General features: G+C 41.8%; 1 protein-coding gene across 5 annotated transcripts in view; it reads right to left on the bottom strand.

Moving 5' to 3' along the window:
• Nucleotides 1-1566: 1566 nt before the first annotated feature.
• Nucleotides 1567-17711, bottom strand: part of NPL (N-acetylneuraminate pyruvate lyase) — a 30218-nt gene continuing 14073 nt past the window's right edge. For 3 of the 5 annotated variants that reach the window (XM_079761435.1, XM_079761433.1, XM_079761434.1), the window contains exons 4-12: nucleotides 15658-15745; nucleotides 13637-13694; nucleotides 13238-13313; nucleotides 11382-11474; nucleotides 10484-10632; nucleotides 10314-10360; nucleotides 8006-8090; nucleotides 4929-4968; nucleotides 1567-2179 (exon numbers count right to left, since the gene is read on the bottom strand). In XM_079761435.1, the coding sequence (XP_079617561.1) occupies nucleotides 1995-2179; nucleotides 4929-4968; nucleotides 8006-8090; nucleotides 10314-10360; nucleotides 10484-10632; nucleotides 11382-11474; nucleotides 13238-13313; nucleotides 13637-13694; nucleotides 15658-15745 (821 nt within the window). In that variant the 3' untranslated portion in view covers nucleotides 1567-1994. The remainder of the gene's footprint in view (nucleotides 2180-4928; nucleotides 4969-8005; nucleotides 8091-10313; nucleotides 10361-10483; nucleotides 10633-11381; nucleotides 11475-13237; nucleotides 13314-13636; nucleotides 13695-15657; nucleotides 15746-17711) is intronic. The other 2 variants (XM_079761436.1, XM_079761437.1) reach the window with 2 other exon arrangements.

Raw genomic sequence — 17711 nt, 5'->3', positions numbered from 1 at the left:
CCCACAACTGCCATCCCTCCCCTGCAGGCCTGGTTGCCCCCAACTGCCCTACCCTGCTGGCCTGATTTCCCACAACTGCCCTCCCGTCCGTCATCCTGTGTCAGCCATACTGTGACCACATGGGGGCGGCCATCTTGTGCAAGGGTGTGATGGGCAATTTGCATATTACCTATTAAATAGGATTCTTTTCTTATGGCTTGCTGTGCATATGTTATTATTTTGCCAACTATTAAAAGGTTTAGCAGTAATGTTATGTTCTCAGTTGTATAAAGAACATACACTGAATTAAATAGCTACAAAAACTAAATAATAACAACTTCCACTTCATTGTGCTTATATGTCCGGCATGATTCTATTCATTCTTTTTTATAAGCAAGCATGACAGTGGAGGTCATTCACGGATATTACTTTTCTGTATCCACTGTACCAGTTCCTATTGAAACATTTATCTACAAGCCCTGTGACTTCCTGTACAGAAACTTACTCGTTTATTGGATTTTGTAACTTGCTTTGCTCTACTTTTACAGTTATCTTTGTTTTCTCTGCCTTTATTTTATAGAAATTACTTTAACACTAGTTTACACTTTGGCTTGCTTCTTACTTTTGTGGTCATTGAAACACCCTATTCACATTGGCTGTTATGGTTCCCGTATTAAGGAGTGGGGCTTTATCTCCCCATGCAGGTATAGATTTGAGCATTTTGCTGATACTCATACATTTCTATAAGGATATAGGATTTCTTTTTTTTTTTAATTATCATACATGAAATTTAATATTGTACAATATTATATCTAATGTACAGTGTATATGCTACTTTCATTAACTGTCCCAATAAGGAACTTGACAGTTGTTTTTTTCCTTTTTGAAGTATGAGCTCCAGAGCAGAGCAGGTATTGCATTCCATTGTCATGTCTCTTTAGTCTCTTTTGCACCTAGAACAATTTCCCAGTCTTTTAAATTTTTTATCTTTATATGCCTTTGACATTTTTAAAGAATCCAAGCCAGTTGTTTTGCAATTATTGATCAATTTTGATTTGTCTGATTGTTTCCTCATGATTATTCTTGGTGGATAGTGTCCTTCCCAGCGCATCAGTAAGAGAGCTCATATTTCAAAAATTATGTTTTTAAATGTCTTTTTTTTTTCATTTAATTACTTTATTGATTAAGGTATCCCATATTTGTCATCAACCCCACCCCCCAGGATATAGGATTTCTTAATTTTCCTCAGGGGAGGAAGGGGAAGTTTGTGGTGGCCAGAGCACAATTCTTTGGTTCTTTGAAACTTTGAGCTCTAATAAGTTCTCATTTAGCAACATGTGGAGACCTGAATTCTTTTTGGAAGGCCTTTCCTTGGTTATATGAAAACTATCCTAACGGGCCTTTCCATTATAGAAACTGAAGCAAGTTCTCACCTAACCCAATCTTTTGGGGGGAACACCCGTGACATCACAATTAATCTGAAAGCAGGTGTTCTAGAGTCATGCTGAGCAGCCAAGGAAGCTGGGGTGTTAATAGCTGTGTATTTGTTAAGTCATGTTGTAATTTGGCATTCAAGGTAGCTTAGCGTTTTCCTAGATTCCAAATGAATATTTATTAACATGAAAGTACATTACAAGTGGTTTCAAATTAGAAAACTTGAAGATATGATTGAGAACCAGAAATCAAGATAATGGGAGCTCCCAAAGGCAGAGGGAATTAATTACAATTTCCCTCTTAATTCCATTTCATCCATAGAAGCGGAAATTTCTCCATGAAAAAATTTGTGCAATATTGAATGACTCAGGGCTCATGGCTCCTTTTGGAGTTTTTGTCCCTTCACAAAAATAAAACTTTTTAAAGATCATAGTAGGTACTTAAATGCTTGATTTGATGGGAGATTTCATTTGCCGGGAAAGAACGTAGTTCAAGCTCGTCCATAAAGTCCTTGAGAAATGAATGCACTATTCAAGGTGGATTATATCCCAATGTACACATCCTGACTTGATAGAGCGGCATTAGCTAGAGGTTTCCAAGTTTCCATTCTTTAAATCCGTCAAAGAAAGGAAACCCAGACTCTTCAGTTTAGCTTCTGCATTATCAATAAACTCCTTGGAGGCTCTCTGCAGTGGGAGCCGGGGTGGGCCCATTGGAATCCCAGACACCAGAGTCATGATGGCTTTGGTCTGTGACACTCCAAAACCTATACAGAAAAAATAAAGGAGGCAATGTGACCGGGACTGTCCACTCGACCACAAACACCCCCAAGAAGAGATCACATTCTTACAGTGACTGCTACGACAGCATAGGGTGAGCTAAAAGATGGGAACGTTTCTAGTCAACGCGGCAGACTGAGAAGACAGGGAGTCCCTCTTCCTGCCTCAAATACATAGGAATGCTGGGGGAAAATGCTTTAAACAAATTGACAAGCTATAAAACTAAAGGAAGTAAGACTCAAAGTTAACCTCGAAAGCAACAAGGAGGCACCAAAGTTATCAGAACTAAAAGAGGTCAGAGTAGTGAAGAGCTGAAAGCTGAATGGTCCATGAGAATAATCTGACTCGGGTATAGTGTTGTTGATCAAATGATAGAGGACCTCATTGCTAGGACAGAATTTAGTTCAAGCATGTCTAAGAAGTCCCTGAGAAATGCACTATTTAAGGTAGTTTGTGACTCCATGCTGCTGTTCTGGGCTGGTGTTATAAAGCTGGGGCAGGAGAACAAGAGGAAGCCTTGGGTCTGTGCATAGCAAAGAGCTGGACTCAAATTCCCTGCGTAAAACTGGTAGCCAGCCTTCTATGAAAAGCAAGAGAAAAAAAACCTGGCCCACGGACTTAGGGATGGAGGCGCAGCTCTTGACTTCCGCCTGGGCTGTGGATGGAAAATGATCACCTGAAATAAGTCCCACGCCCGTGCCATACATGGATGATAGATCCATATTTGCATTATGCACTTGATGTAGGAACCAGACTAAGAAATAACCTAAAGACTGGTTAGAGTGGTGAAATTACGTGTCCCAGCAGAGGCTTGATGGGACACCACACAACTTGAAGCACAGTGGGTTGTCCAGAAAACAAGAGTCTCTGAAGATGCATTCAGTTAAAAATGACAGAGAACAGGAGGAAAAAGAAGCTGCATGAAAGCCAGCAAATGCACAATTAGCAAATTTCACATCCTGCAAACTGATACAAAATTCTGAAAGAGACTTCACAGAGGTAAAAGAAAGAAGTAGAAGCCATGGGCTAAGAAAGGGGCATAGAAATAAAGAATAGGAACACTTGAAAACAACAACAGCCTAAAAGAAATGCTGGAAATGAAAAATATATAATCAGAGAAACTAAACATAGCTAAAGATAGAATTAGTGATTTTGAAGGTAGATCTCAGGAAATAACCCAGAATAGAGAAAAAGATACTTGTTTTCTTAACTGGCTATTGCTTTTGGATCCATGGTATAAGAAATAACTTCCTTTTGCTAAATTAACTTAGTTACAGTAACAATTCGGCATTGGGAAGGAAAATACTAGAATGACTAAATAAATAGCATATAGTTTGATGAGTGCAAAATGACCCATGTTTATTATGAATGGTGGGAATAGGGAGCTACCTTCATGATAGGACTACATGTTTATTACGATAAGTTTCTCTGACTAAAGCATGAAAACTCAACTCCAACTCCCAAGAAAGTCTGAAATGAGCTTTTTTAAGATATGTTCTTTTAGAACATAAAATCTTCAACAACAAAAAAGCACAATAAAACTACCTTCAAGAGTCCCCTTTTAAAATGCAAATATTCTGGAAAAGTTAATCCTTCAAGCTAAAATCTTTTGTAAGATTTTGTAAGATTTTACAAAACATTTCAAGCTAAAATGTTTTGTAAAATTGTTACAGTATCACTGCTAGAATGCAAAATAATCATATATACAAGTAAACTTTTAGTTCTTTTTAAAAGTCAATAATTCAATATCTACTTCAATGCACTTTAGGAACATATAACTATCATACCAAACCCACAATTTTGTAAAAAAGTATTGCTTAGGGCAGGGAATAACAATAGGTCATTCATAGTACTGGTGGCACACAAATATGACAAAAATGAAAGTGGTAAAGCAAATGGGAAACACTGTCTTTGAAGGATTAAGAGAGCTAGCTGAAAACCCAGTGAGAATGAGGGAAATAACACATTCTAGGTGCTTCGGGGTCAGGAGGGGTTGCAAGGGTGAGTCAGAAAGGCTCTGAAAGGGAGGTGTGGGAGTTTTGCCAAGAATAAGCCTAAACTTTTCTTGGACTTGACCTAGGTTCTCAGGAAGGGCCAGTCTCTTGCAGAAGTGGAGTGAATGGTGGCATTTGTCATGTATCATAGGATAAGATGTAGGATACTCTGGAAAGGTTTCTTTACTCAAATTCACTATATTTCCCTCAGATTTTTCATTGTCATATTATCCAATCCTCCATCCATTTAAGCTGAGTTGTGTTTATAAACTCTTTTTAAGTTGCAGATACTCTCGGGAGAGCTGTCAGTCATTCACAATGTAGTAAGATCTATATTCAGACTGCCTTCCTCCAAGCACTTAGGCTGAAGTCAGCGACAGTGTGGTAGTGGAATTTTAATGAGCACAGGCAAGTAAAGGGAGTGCTGATGGTGCAGGGGAGAAGGAATAGAAAATGGTGTGTGTGTGTGTGTGTGCGCGCGTGTGTGTGTGTGTAGAGCAGGGAAGTGAACAAAGTGCTAAAGAGGAGGAGAGAGATTTGAGGAGGATGCCCACGCCTTCCAACGAGGTTTACTTCACCATTTTATCAGGTAGGCCCTGAAGGTTGGTATTAGCATTAAAAAGTATTTTTGTTGAACCCTCAAGAGAATGTGATCAAAATGCATCATATCGCTTTTTCTGAAACCCTCAGAGAAAGCCCATTTCCTTTAGAGTCCCCAGGAGCAGACAAGCAGGAAACTTACCTAGTTTGACCACAAAGTTGATAAATCTCTGAATACAAAACTGGAAAGGAACAAACAAATCTATAGTCAGTATTACTGAACCGTGATAACAATTTAAAGAACTTAGAGGTCAAGTTACAGAAACCCCAAACCAAAAAGTCCAGATACCTTAGTTTCCTAAGGTCTGTCAGAGTGGATAAAACCAGCCAAGTGAGGATGGCTGAGATCCATCCAGGATATGGTAGGATCTCTTCATACATTTAAGCTTTGTAAAATGGACCCATACAGATAGGAAGCTCCAATGATAGAATTGCGCAACAGAGAGTTAAAGTAGGGAAGACAGCCTTTTAACCCATCAAACTCACGTAGGTAAACTTATCAGATAGAGCAGTTGTTTCCAAACTGGGGGTACACTAACCTCTGGGGTGTATCTTTCCAAGATACCCAAGGGGCAACTGGCCAAGGCAAAGATTTACGGAAATCGGTTTCTAGATCCTCAACTTCTCTAAGTGCTAATTTCTAAAATGGGTCAGAATAAGAATTCACACACAATGGAGGTGTGGGCTGTCCTTTTATATTTCCCCTTTCGCAGTCCTTTTTCTCCCACCTTTGAAAAAACAAAGACATACCTCCCACATCACTTCCCTGGGACACTTCTGGGAAGCAAATCAAAATGCTGGTATAGGCATCGATAAAGAAAGTGATTCCTCTAACTAATGGATAACAAGTCCTCTATAAAAGTCAGAGGTTTCCAGTTTCTGCTTCCAACACTGCTTTCAGTGTTGCTGTGGTCAGCTGACAGAACTGAGTGGCACTGTGATAACATGTCTTTCCATTCTTATCTAGCAATTTACATGAACAAGGTTTCAGAATAAGTAACAATAGTTACTTATTCTCTAAAAACAAAACCCAGAAATAGTACTGATGCTGAACTTGAACTCATCTTAGCAGAAAGTAAGATTCATCCAGGATTTCATGAACTAATTCATAAAAATAAAAAAGACTCCCATCTATCTCACCAAGAGATGCATTTTCAGTAACATTTTACTTTTATGCTGTTTCCATCAATTGTATACTAGTAATAAAAAATTCAGCGCAGAATACAATTTTGATATCCAGAGCCTCCCCCTCACACCGAACTATAGAGCACATCACATTCTCAAGTCTGCACGTTGCTGCTTTTTTCACTTAACGTATCATGGAGATCTTTCCAAATCTGTACATATAAAACGACCTCATCCTTTGAAAGCGCTGTATGTATTTTGATGGTGTAACTCAAACATAATGTATTTAACTATTTCCTTATAGATGGGTATTTGGGAAGTTTCCACTTTATTGCAGTTGTAAATAATGCTGGAAGGAATATCTTTGTACACATGTCATTTCTCTTGAGAAAATATAACAAATGGAATTTAAGTTCATGAGAATGGCTAAGGTTAGCCCTGATTTGTTACTTGCCTGCCTCTTCACTCGACTGCAAACTCCTTTAGGGCAGAGACAAGCTTTATTGAAATTAAGCACTGGACTTGGCCCTTGGCATACGTGTAGATGAGGGAGTGAGACCCACTTGCCTTCCATAAGAAGAAACAGAGAATGCGGTAAACTGATTTCCTTGCCAATGCTGTTTTGAGTAGGATGGTTTATTTGAGTGGGACCGAAGCCGGGGAGGGGGAGGGGGGAGGAGGAAGAAACTGGATCAGCCAGAAAAAAGGAACTTCTAAGGGTCCATATCTCAGCTGGTTCAGAGCTTACTCCATCCTGTGCTTTCCCTGTCTTTCAGCTCGGAAAAGGTTAGAATGTTCAGAAGTAACTCATTCCGGGAAACGAAGGAAAAAGAAAACCATGAATGCAAAAGGATGGCAGAGTCCACATAATTCAGACTTACTGTAATTTAAATCAAAGCCTTGCCAATATTTAATTTAGTTGCATAACTTCCGAAGTCCCTACCCTGTTCCTGCTCTCAACTTCACCTGGTCTGGGGCTAAACAAAGATAAATATTTAAATGAGCTATTGAAACTTGAAGTAGGAAGTAGATTTGGCTGGCTCCGTGCTCAGGACAGACCACCTGCTCTGATCTTGCCTTTCTTCTTTTTTTTTTAAATATACTTTATTGATTTTTTACAGAGAGGAAGGGAGAGAGATAGTTAGAAACATCGATGAGAGAGAAACATCGATCAGCTGCCTCTTGCACACTCCCTACTGGGGATGTGCCTGCAACCAAGGTACATGCCCTTGACCGGAATCGAACCTGGGACCTTTCAGTCCGCAGGCTGACGCTCTATCCACTGAGCCAAACTGGTTTCGGCTTGCTTATGCCTTTCATTCCCACTTAGTCTCTTGGGATAGTCCTCTCCGTCCCTTTCATTAGCCTGAAAATCCCTGTGCCTCTTGGCCTCCAAAAGTCTTTCTCTTGTGCCTACTCTATTTCTTTCCAGCTCATTCCATTTACTGAAGTACACTGCTGAGACCGGTTCCACCCAGCAAGGCTCGGTGTTCCCCGGACAGGTAGGCCGTCCTCCGTGTGACATTCATGGCAGCCACATGTCCCCTGGGCTCCTCCCCATCACACAGGAGCCCCTGCTGCTTTCCTTTCCCTGCTTCAAAGCCAGTGGCTCCTGTTTCCTGCCTGGTGAATGTTTTCCATTCTCAGCACCTTTCCAAGCTGAAGAGGACTGACCTGCTCTGACTTTGAATTAAGTCTCCCCGTTTAAGGTCACCAGCTTCACAGCTTCTGATGACTGCAGCTGTGACGTCCTCAAGGGGATGGCATGTGGTCCTTTCCCCAGAAATCTATTGCTATTCTTTTGTAGCCACAAAAATATCTTGGACATAGAGTAAAAATAAGGCCATTTCTAGGAGGAACTGAGAGGAGGCATTCCTGCATGGGGCCTGTCCTGGTTAGACAGGTGGGGGAGCATGAACCATGGGGACAGGTTTGATTTTCATCAAGAAAAAAGTAAGGAACAGAAGGAAAGGAAAGAGAGAGGCAGGGAGGCAATTTTAACGAGGGCAGGTATGGCAGGATGAGAGGGACTAGGAATTCTCAAGTGGGAAAGAACAAAGGCTGTGGTCTGGGTGAAGTGAAGAAATAGTTAACCTGATAATTCAGGGCTGAAGTGAGGTCCTTCCGTTCATAAGCCTCCAACATCTGGTTTGTCTTTTGTCCCAGGTAGTTATAGGTACTGAAAAAAAACAGCACATACTGTAGAACCAATAACCCCGCACAAAAGGTCCAGATCTTCAAACCCCACTGCTGCTTGCAAGGCACAAGTATACTGAGCTTCCAGAAAGTCTATTTTTAGGCCCTAACCTATTAGAGGGTCAGGTGTCTTCAGTTCTAAGTTTTCCAGCAGCACTAAGCTGTGCCAAGAGGAGGCAGAGAACACTCAAAACGAATGAAGAAAAGTGGAAAAGGATAAAATTAGAAAAAAGGAAAAAAAAAAGAAAGAAAGATGGAGGTGTGTTTAGTAAGGAACCACTGAGGCCCAGGGCACACACAGAGGCGCAGGGCCAGATAAGAGCTGTAGGTAAAATGAGAGTCCTAAAAGCCTTCTGCCGAGGAAGTGGATGAAGGAGGCAGCACAGTAAAAAAGGGGCAAATCCCAACGTATTACCTAAATCTCTTGACAACTTATATATTTAGAGACCAGATTCTAGAAAATGACAATAATAAAATGAGAGGCCACTTATTAAGTGCCTATGGTATTTTAGGTGCTTGACATAAATCATGTCTCCCCTCTAAGCCCTGCAAGGTAGGCCTGGTTTCTATGTCACGGTGATGAAACTATGGCTCAAGAAGCGCTACAGAGTTATCAGTTATCACAAGGTTTCCATCACTTCAGGCTGCCTGTTATAATCCAACAACAACAAAAGTTATTTGATCTGATAAAATGGTCTTGTGGACTTAGAAAAAAAACACCAAACAGCTCTAACTAGCAATAAAGATAAATTACTAACATCTATAACCAGAAAGATAGGTTATAAAAATTTATAACTAGAATGTTCCCCTTTTGTTAACAAAGTCTTGTATAGTCAGTCAGTATCAGAAAATGTGCTGGTCTTGATGTACCAAGAATAGAATGTCCTTCATGTGTGTAGACACTAGAGTCAACATCAAGGAATTCCAAGAACTTGAAGTTCCTATTATCGTCCGGTAATAAAGTACAAAAAATAAAATATCATAGCTGAGAAAAGTCACTTGTAGGTACGAAACACTCCTAAGTCCCAATATATACCAGGATGTCTGAGGAGGTTCAGAATAGTACATTCAAATCCCAGGGGTCTTAGGTGTGTCCTCAGACAGAGAGGAACGTGATTCTAATGAAGAAGACGTGAAGTCTAACCAAATGTACTCTCTACTTATAAGTTATGTTGACAGAATTAAAATGTCTAATATCAAGGCCAAAAAACAAGAGTCAAAAGAGTCACAATTTCCAGGGGAAAACCGTTCCACGGTCAGCAGATGCAGGCATTCGGGTTTCCTTGGTAGAAATGGCCCTACAGGGATGGCCATACAGGCCATCCTGGCTTGTTCACAAGCCAGTAAGACTATCTAACTCAATTACTCCTCGTCAAAGCCATGCTCACCAAGACACATTGTGAATATTACTTTGCTTCCCCTGTACTTTTCCTGCAGGGAAGGCACTTTCAGTTAGTGCAAATATTTCCATCCATCTGCTTGCAGACACATTTCTAAAGAATTAGTTTTAACACGTGCAGTTAACTGATCGTATTGCCTGCCTTCCCTGAGTAGGCATGGGGCCACACGATTCTACTTTCCTGCTGCAGCTTAGATAGGACCTTAGGCGGACCCTGGACTATCTAGTGATATCCTGAGATGCCATATTTGGGCAGCCACGATTGACCACGTGTGTGTGGAAGCACAGAAAACCCATTTGGAGAGAAAGGGAGGGGGAAATAAGGAGTTTTGCAGGGAGACGCAGAGGGGAGTGTCTCCAGAGGACTGCAGATGGAGAACGAGCCGCCCTGGCTGTTGAGAGCTTTGTAGTTCTGGGTTCTCATGTTCTTAGACCCGGCTATACTCTCTCCTCTTGAGTTTTATATAATTTCCTAGTATTTTCTAATAACACCTTAGTTTGCATAAGATAGTTCGAATGGGTTTCTGTTCTGTGTAACCAAATCATTTCTGACCAAGAAATGCTGTGCACGCTCTCAGCTCCTGTGCCTGACCTCTCACTGCCACAGAGGCTTCTAATAACGATGGAGTTGCTCAGTCCTATTTAATTCCCTCTCACTGAAGGATTGTGGGGGAGAAAGGCAACTTCTATAGAAAAGGTGTACGTGCAAGAAGTATTACTACTTAGGGGATGAATGCCTCTATGGGGGGACTTGACATTTATACATCTGTACGTGGATAACCACTGGGGAAAATCGGTTCTGCTTACCTGCCCACTGCTCCCGTTGCTCCCATCACCAGAGCACTCAGCAGTTGCTAATCAGAAACAGACAAAGAGTATTTATTTTTATGAAAAAGAGAAGATGCTACTGTATAAGCAGCTCCATAAATTGTTTTGGAGGGAAACTAACCTGTGAGATATGCCAAAGGGTGCCTTACCTCATCCACCCCGAAAAGGAAAGCGAACTGTCGCTGGCGATTCTGATCAACACACTGTCCGAAGTCTAAGAGATCCGTGTCGCTAAATTTCAGCCCTTGGAAGGTGGGGATCTTCTCCTGGATCCCATCCAACAGCTCCTCGGCACGAACTGCTCAAAACAGTGAATGCCTCATGAATCTTCACGCCTCCAGTAAATATCAAATAACATCCCATGTAGCCCTTCCCTCAATCTACATTGAGTTTCCAGGAGCTTTGCTCAGCCTTAATTGACCACAGGTTGTACATGGCCCCCTGCCCTTGCCTAGCAGGTCCTAAGTATTTGTCAAATTATAGCTCCAAGTCTCCCGTTCCTTGAAGACTATCAGTGGATATTTAGAGAGCACAACTATTTTTATGTTTAAGAAAGAAAGAAATGGAATTCAAAAAATATTCTAAAACATTTCATTTAATTGTAACAGTCTTCTTACTGGACAAGTATAGTAATAATCAAAGAAAGCTAGAAGAAAAGCAAGAAAAGGTCAGAGTACCTTCCTATGTGCCAGGCACTGAGAATACAGTAGGATACAAGGTAGACAGTCCTGTCCTAGTGGGGCTTCCGGCTGTGTTCCTGTATAAGAAGGAGGGGTGTGTGTGTGACAGACACAAGGTGTCTGCTGGGAGTGCCCAGGGGCCAACTCCTCTCTCATACTTAACTTCCATTATCAGGTGGTATCAATGATTGAAAAGGGCTGACTTCATTTTTTATAAGAGTGACTTATTTTGGAGCAATTGGAACTGTCTAGTCAACAGCGTTATGCTTTTATAACATGGGGCGGGTGGGAAGGAGTGAGGTTCTTAGTGAAATAGGGTAAGATGTGAGAGCGGGGAGAGAGCAATATGGAAAGAAGCAGCACTTACTCTTTACCCCTGTCAAGGCAGGGATGTGATAGTAATAGAATGGTAGTGCCGGGGCAGCAGCAGCCACCTCCTTTAGGAAAGCAATGAGGTCATCTGAAAGAAAGCAGGAAGAGTCAGGATGTGAACATGTGTAAAACACTGGCTTTCCCTGGTAGATGGACCAGCTCATGAAATGCAGCCATCCTTTTCAGAAGCCGGAAATTCTTGGCCCCTCTTACCAACCCTGAGATTGCTTACTGCAATGTCTTCGCAACTCACTTCATTGGAAGTTGTATTTTCCTTTCTGTGGAAAGGCCAAAATAAGATACTCACTTTCCTACTATTTTAAAGTACTGTTAAAATACTTGTATGGACCAGCCAGTGTAGCTCAGTGGTTGAGCGTCTACCTATGACCTGGGAGATCATGGTTGGATTCCAGGTCAGGGCACATGCCCGGGTTGTGGGCTCGATCCCAGTAGGGGGTGTGCAGGAAGTAGCCAATCAATGATTCTCTTCATTGATGTATCTATCTTTCTCTCCTTCTCCCTTCCTCTCTGAAATAAATAAAAATGTATTTTTTTAAAAACCAAACAGTGGTGTGAACCTTCCCACCTATTAACAGCAGCTCATAAAATACTCTTACAAAAATGAGAATCCCATCAGGTAGGACTCTGGTCCTCTTACCCTGGAGGGGCTAAGTGTGGTCAGTGAACAACAAAGACTTTGCATTAGGATCAGAATGAGAAAGTTGTAACTGAGGAAATTCCACAACAAAAGGATAAGCAACATCTGCTCAAAGAGGGAGTTATAAGAGTAGCTGCACATCCCACAATAATTCAACCAGAGTTTGGTACTTTTTCCTTCTGGGGAGAAGTCCAGGTATATCAGAAGAGAGCTCACTTAGTTTACTTAGGAACTGGGACCTTACATCATCCAATGTGAGCTTCAACTGCAATACTGCTGCAGATAATAAATAAATCCAGCAGAACTGCTTTCCATACCACTTGAGAATGTGAGAGAAGCTTATATTCTCCACCTGAATACTGTAATGATGTATTATCTATGCTGAATATTTCGGACAGAAGTGTTCTTTTTCTCTTGTCTCCTTTGAGAAAAATTTCATGTAAAAAAATTTAAAGCCATGTGGAAAAAAACAACTTTACAAATTGTTCACTTTAAATTCCCAAAATAGCAGTATTTAAATTACTTTATATTAACAACATTAATAGGTGATATTTCATGATAATTTCAACCCATTATACATTTAGTATGGATTTATTTAATCATGCATGCAAATAACATCTTGTCTGTTTCTAATCTTTTTAAAATTTGTATTTCTTTTTTTTTCTGATCAAAAGGATTAAAAAGACTCAGGGTACTTGGAAACCACAAATGGTTTTTAATTGAGGAAAACCATTGTAGAAGAGGAAAAACAATACCTTGATATTTTGGAAGGCACTAGATGAGTCTGAGAAATTTCTTTTCAAAATTCATCACTCTCTCAACCCTGTATAGAACATGTAGTCTCAAAATGCTCAGTACTCATATTCCTCTTTTTTTTTTTTTAGAATAATGGTCCCAAACTTTGCCATGGAACTCTGACACTCTGCACAACTCATACAACAAGGAGTGGACACCTGATCTAAACATAGTCACCTATAGGTTAACCTGAACTGGTGGATAACCCAATCAGATTATTTGGCAAAAGAGCTGAAATCCTTTAATGAAGACTTTTCCTTTTAAAGATCCCGGGAGGCCCAACTATTCTGGAGAACTGCAGTACCATTACAATGTCATGCATCTAGTCTATAAAACTTTACTTTCATGAGTTAAATATAACCATTGAGATGAAGGCAAGAAGAAGCAGACCTAATTACCTTTGTCCTGTGGCTTGAGAAAGAAAGGTGCAATGACAGCGATGCCATCAGCCCCTATTTCTGCTGCATGTTTGGCCTTTAAGAGAAGAAAGAAGACCCTTATAGATCTGGTCACAATTTTGATGTGAATAGGTGTGAGGGTTTCCCCACACCACAAGCAATCCTCTGACACTAGCTGGGTATCCTATGATTCAACTCAACTCTGACACTCTCTACCTGATTCCAGATGTTGAGGGCTCAGTCCTATAGCCCCCTACCTCCACTTCAGATTCTAGTCACCATCCCAGGTTATCACCTGTGCTTTTGACTCACTGGCTATAGATTGGAAGTTCTAACTACCCAATCCTTGGGTTGATTAATTTGCTAGAGTGGCTCTCCCAGATGGACCTACATACATACCAGTTCTTGGGACTCCTTCAAGCTCAGGGCTCCTACATGAATTACCACTTGATCCAACCTGCAAAAGAGAAGGCACAGTTGTGTTAGGAACAAAAATAGAATATTGGGGACTAACTATAGTTATAAGAAATATTAATCATGCTCTATTAACCATGATTGCCTTGTTCTGATTAAGGAAAGGACATTCTAACCTGGGAGTTGCACGCCCCCGGGACTTGGGAGTCAACCTTGGATCTGGGAGTCAACCTTGGAATGTGGTCCATTCTCATTCAAGAACTGCCTAATATCATAGAAAGATTAACAACCCTGTTGCCCTAACAATGGAGTCCCTCCTCAGCCCACATTGCCTACTTCCCCATGTAATCTTTGTCCTACCCAATATAAGCAGCTGGCTTCTGGGGGGCTGCAGAGCAGATTTTTTGTGGATGACCTGCTGCTTTCCTATCCTGCTGACAGTATTGGAATAAATGCTCATGTATAATTCAACCTTGTCTCTGTTTAATTGGTTCAAGTAGTGACAGGCAGCCTGGACCCATCGGTTGTTTGGTTTCAGTTGCATCATCTGAAGTTTATCACAACATAGAGGGGTTGCACTATTTTGGTTTGTGCTGGTTTTAGCAGTTAGCCAATAAATGATTAACTTCAATCTCATGCCTATCAAATTCTGTAGTGGCCTATTTATAATTAATCTAACAGGCTTTAAAAAAAGAATGTCCAGAGAATAAAATTTAAGGTTCAACTGAGAAGAGTTTTGAAACCAATAACTGATTAATCAATACTTGAGTACTTTTTTTTGACAAAGCATTGTTTTAGATGTGGTATTTGATGGTGATTATATACATAAAGATGGGTGTAAAACTTAAGATTTTTTTTTGTGTGTGTGTGGGAGATAGAAATAGAGGTTCCTTAAAGAGTACAATCAGGAACCAGCCATATGAGAAATGAATTCACTGTAAAAAGCTTTTTCCGATCTTGTAAGTCCCTAGAATTTGGCCCTAAGAGGTTTTCTCTGAGACTCCAATGTTCATCTTTAGAAGTGCTCCATGTGGCCCCAGGGGAAGAGGCCACAGAGACTGGTCTCAGGATAGAAATTAACAAAATCCCACAGTGAATCCAGGTGTCCCAGCGTCTCCTGAGGGACTCTGAATGAGACAGACCCCATCCTCATGGGATGGAGACACTGCATTTCCATTTAGGCCCAATCACTGCGTCCTGCACTGATTCCTGAGTTGTTCTGTCTTGGGTTAAAATGGGATGTGATATGATCGGGTTTGCATTGTTAAAAGGTAATGAGACTTTTGAAAGGAGAAAAGAAGCTGACTGACCTGTTTGACTCTTACCTGTAACTTTATTGCATGACCTCCTTGTCCCTGTTAACTGGCTTAAGTTAAAGCAATCATCCATTTCCTGCTCCCCTCCACCCTGGTGCTAGATGCTGCTAGAGAAAACCACTGTATGGCTTGAATACAAACTTGTCATTTCCGATTCAGGAGAAGGAGGCTCCAAAAGGCCTGCTGGTTGACCTGCCTTACTTGCCTTTCCAATTTCCCTGCAGTGGCTACTCCAAATCTTCACTATTCTCCTGAAGCTCTAAATTCCACCCAACTCCTTGTTCTGGGCAGATGTCTTCACTTCCTAGAAGCATGAATTTCTCAGTAGAAGAGCCAGAAGCCCAGCGGAGTCAGTCACCAGCACTTTCCCCCATTCCCCCCTAGTCCAGGGCCAGGTAACCCAAGAGGAGGGCTTGTAGATAGATGAGAGGCAGGTTCCAGTTTCCGGGTGGGATCTCTGAGAGCCAGGCATGTCCTGAAGCCTGGCTGCCCTTCCATACAAAGAAGGGCACCCTCTCTGCCTGGGTTCCTCATGCATGTGCTAGGATCCTCGGGTTCCTGTTCACTGTCCCACAAGCTGACCTTGAGCCTGACTTGTGACTGGAAGACAGGGAGGCTGTGTCATCGAGGAAGAGCCGCTGGCGATACAGCTCTGACAGATGAGTGTTTTTATGGGGTGGATCCACTCACTTGTTCCTCCCTTTTGTCACCCACTCCTCTGCGACCCGGCGGCGCTCCGAGATGCTCAGAGACAGGCCTTCTCCCGTGGTGCCATTCACTGTTGCAAATAAAGAGGCAGTCAGTGGGACCAACCAATACTTTACACTCATCCAACATCAACAATGGGGGTGTGGGTAGGGGGCAGGGTCAGAAATCCCTGCTTAGGAGAGAGGAATAGGGAGAAACAGCAGAGGATCCACTCAGGGAGGGACAATGCCATTTTCTATTTTCACCTCAGACTCAGTCTTTTTTCCTCCTCCACCTTGTCGAAAGTAGCAGGAAGGTGAATTCTGACTTACAATTACAAATTTGTCATTGCTATCAGGGATAGAGAGCAAAGACAAGGATAACTGCCCGTATTTTAGGCAAATCTCCAGCATGCCACCCAGTTCGATATTTGGGCTTGAATGGCAGGGCAGTCAACACCTTCCAGTCCTGGGATGTCAGGTCATGACCGCTGTCTGCAGTTTGGCATGGGAGCACTCTAGGACAACTTACTTTTTAAAATATATTTGTATTGATTTCAAAGAGGAAGGGAGAGGTAGAAAGAGATAGAAACATCAATGATGACAGAGAATCATTGATCAGCTGCCTCCTGCATGCCCCATACTGGGGATAGAGCCCGAAACCTGGGCATATGCCCTGACCGGGAATCAAACTGTGACCTTCTGGTTCTTAGGTTGATGCTCAACCACTGAGCCGTATCAGCCGGGCTAGGACAACTTAGTTTTTTATAATTATTCAAAAGAAAGCACCAGGATGTTACTATTTCCTGTAGCAAACACTCTTCTATATTCACTTCTCACAACAGCCCTGCCAATTGCAAATAATTCTTCCCATTTACAGATGAAAATGTGAGGCTCTGAATCACTAACTAACTAATCCAAGTTGGAATCCAGATCTCTGTGATTCCAAAACTTTCCCTTCTAGCAAAGTCATCTCTTAATGGGTCACAGAAAGGATGCAAATGGCACAGGATCCATCACTGCGCCTAACGCATATGGCAGCACGGTGGCTCTCCAAACACCAGCACTCAGCTGGGACAGAGGAGGGTGGGAGGCCAGGGGAAGTTGGGGAGTGTTGTTATCACTCTCTTGGGGTTTGAGACACTTCAAGCATGCTCCCTAGAGCCTTCTGAGGAGGAAGAATCTGTCTTCCCCACTATGGCTTCCAGCTGGAGGGGGACCCTGAGTGGTTCTGTCATCAGGTTTTGGTTGTGACGTGTGGCCTGACCACCTTTTCACAGACGTTTAACCTGCTCTGATTATGACCATGGTGCCTCCAATTTTGAAAGGGACCCTGTTGGTAGAGCAGCAGCTCGGGGCCAAGGTGTAGTGTTCTATCCAAGGGGCTGAGGCCCAGAACACAACACAAGGGGCAGGGTAGTCACAGGTGAGTATACTAGTAGTTGTCAGGCTTAAAATGTTGAGGGTCTGATTTTTCTAATTTCTACCATATGAATAAATGAGGGTAACGGCTAGACCTGTAATTCCTTTATGTGCTGCAGTTAGTCTTTCTTACACGTACAATAGGAAAGGTCTGTGTGAAGAGGGAATAAAGCCCATTCTTAAGAAAGAGAAGCTTGGGCCTAGCCAGATGGCTCAGCTGGTTAGAGCGTCGTCCCAGTACTCCAATGTGGGGGTTTCGGTCCCTGCAGGGCATGTACAAAAATCAACCAATGAACGCACAAATAAGTGGAACAACAAACATTAATGTCTCTCTCCCTCTTTCTCCTTTTCTCTTTCTCCCTAAAATCAATAAATAAAAAATTTTTTAAAAAGAGAGCGAAAGAGAAACCTGTGTTTTGTTATTCCACTATCACTTCTTGACAGACTAGGCTTGGGCAACCTAAATAATATACCTGAACCACTGATTTTCTTCCAATGGGGGTAAAAACAATACCTTTTCTGTTGTGAAGGCATACCTCTAAATTAGATAATCTTTAGAGTTGCTTTTTAGGCCTAAAATTGATGAGTCTACAAATTCACAAATTTGACATAGCTTAGCCAGGCTCACTCATAACC

The sequence above is a fragment of the Cnephaeus nilssonii genome (assembly GCF_951640355.1).
Source record: "Cnephaeus nilssonii genome assembly, chromosome: 21".
Classification (NCBI taxonomy): Eukaryota; Metazoa; Chordata; class Mammalia; order Chiroptera; family Vespertilionidae; genus Cnephaeus; species Cnephaeus nilssonii.
Note: the sequence above shows the minus strand (reverse complement) of the source record. Positions and strands in the feature narration are given on the sequence as shown.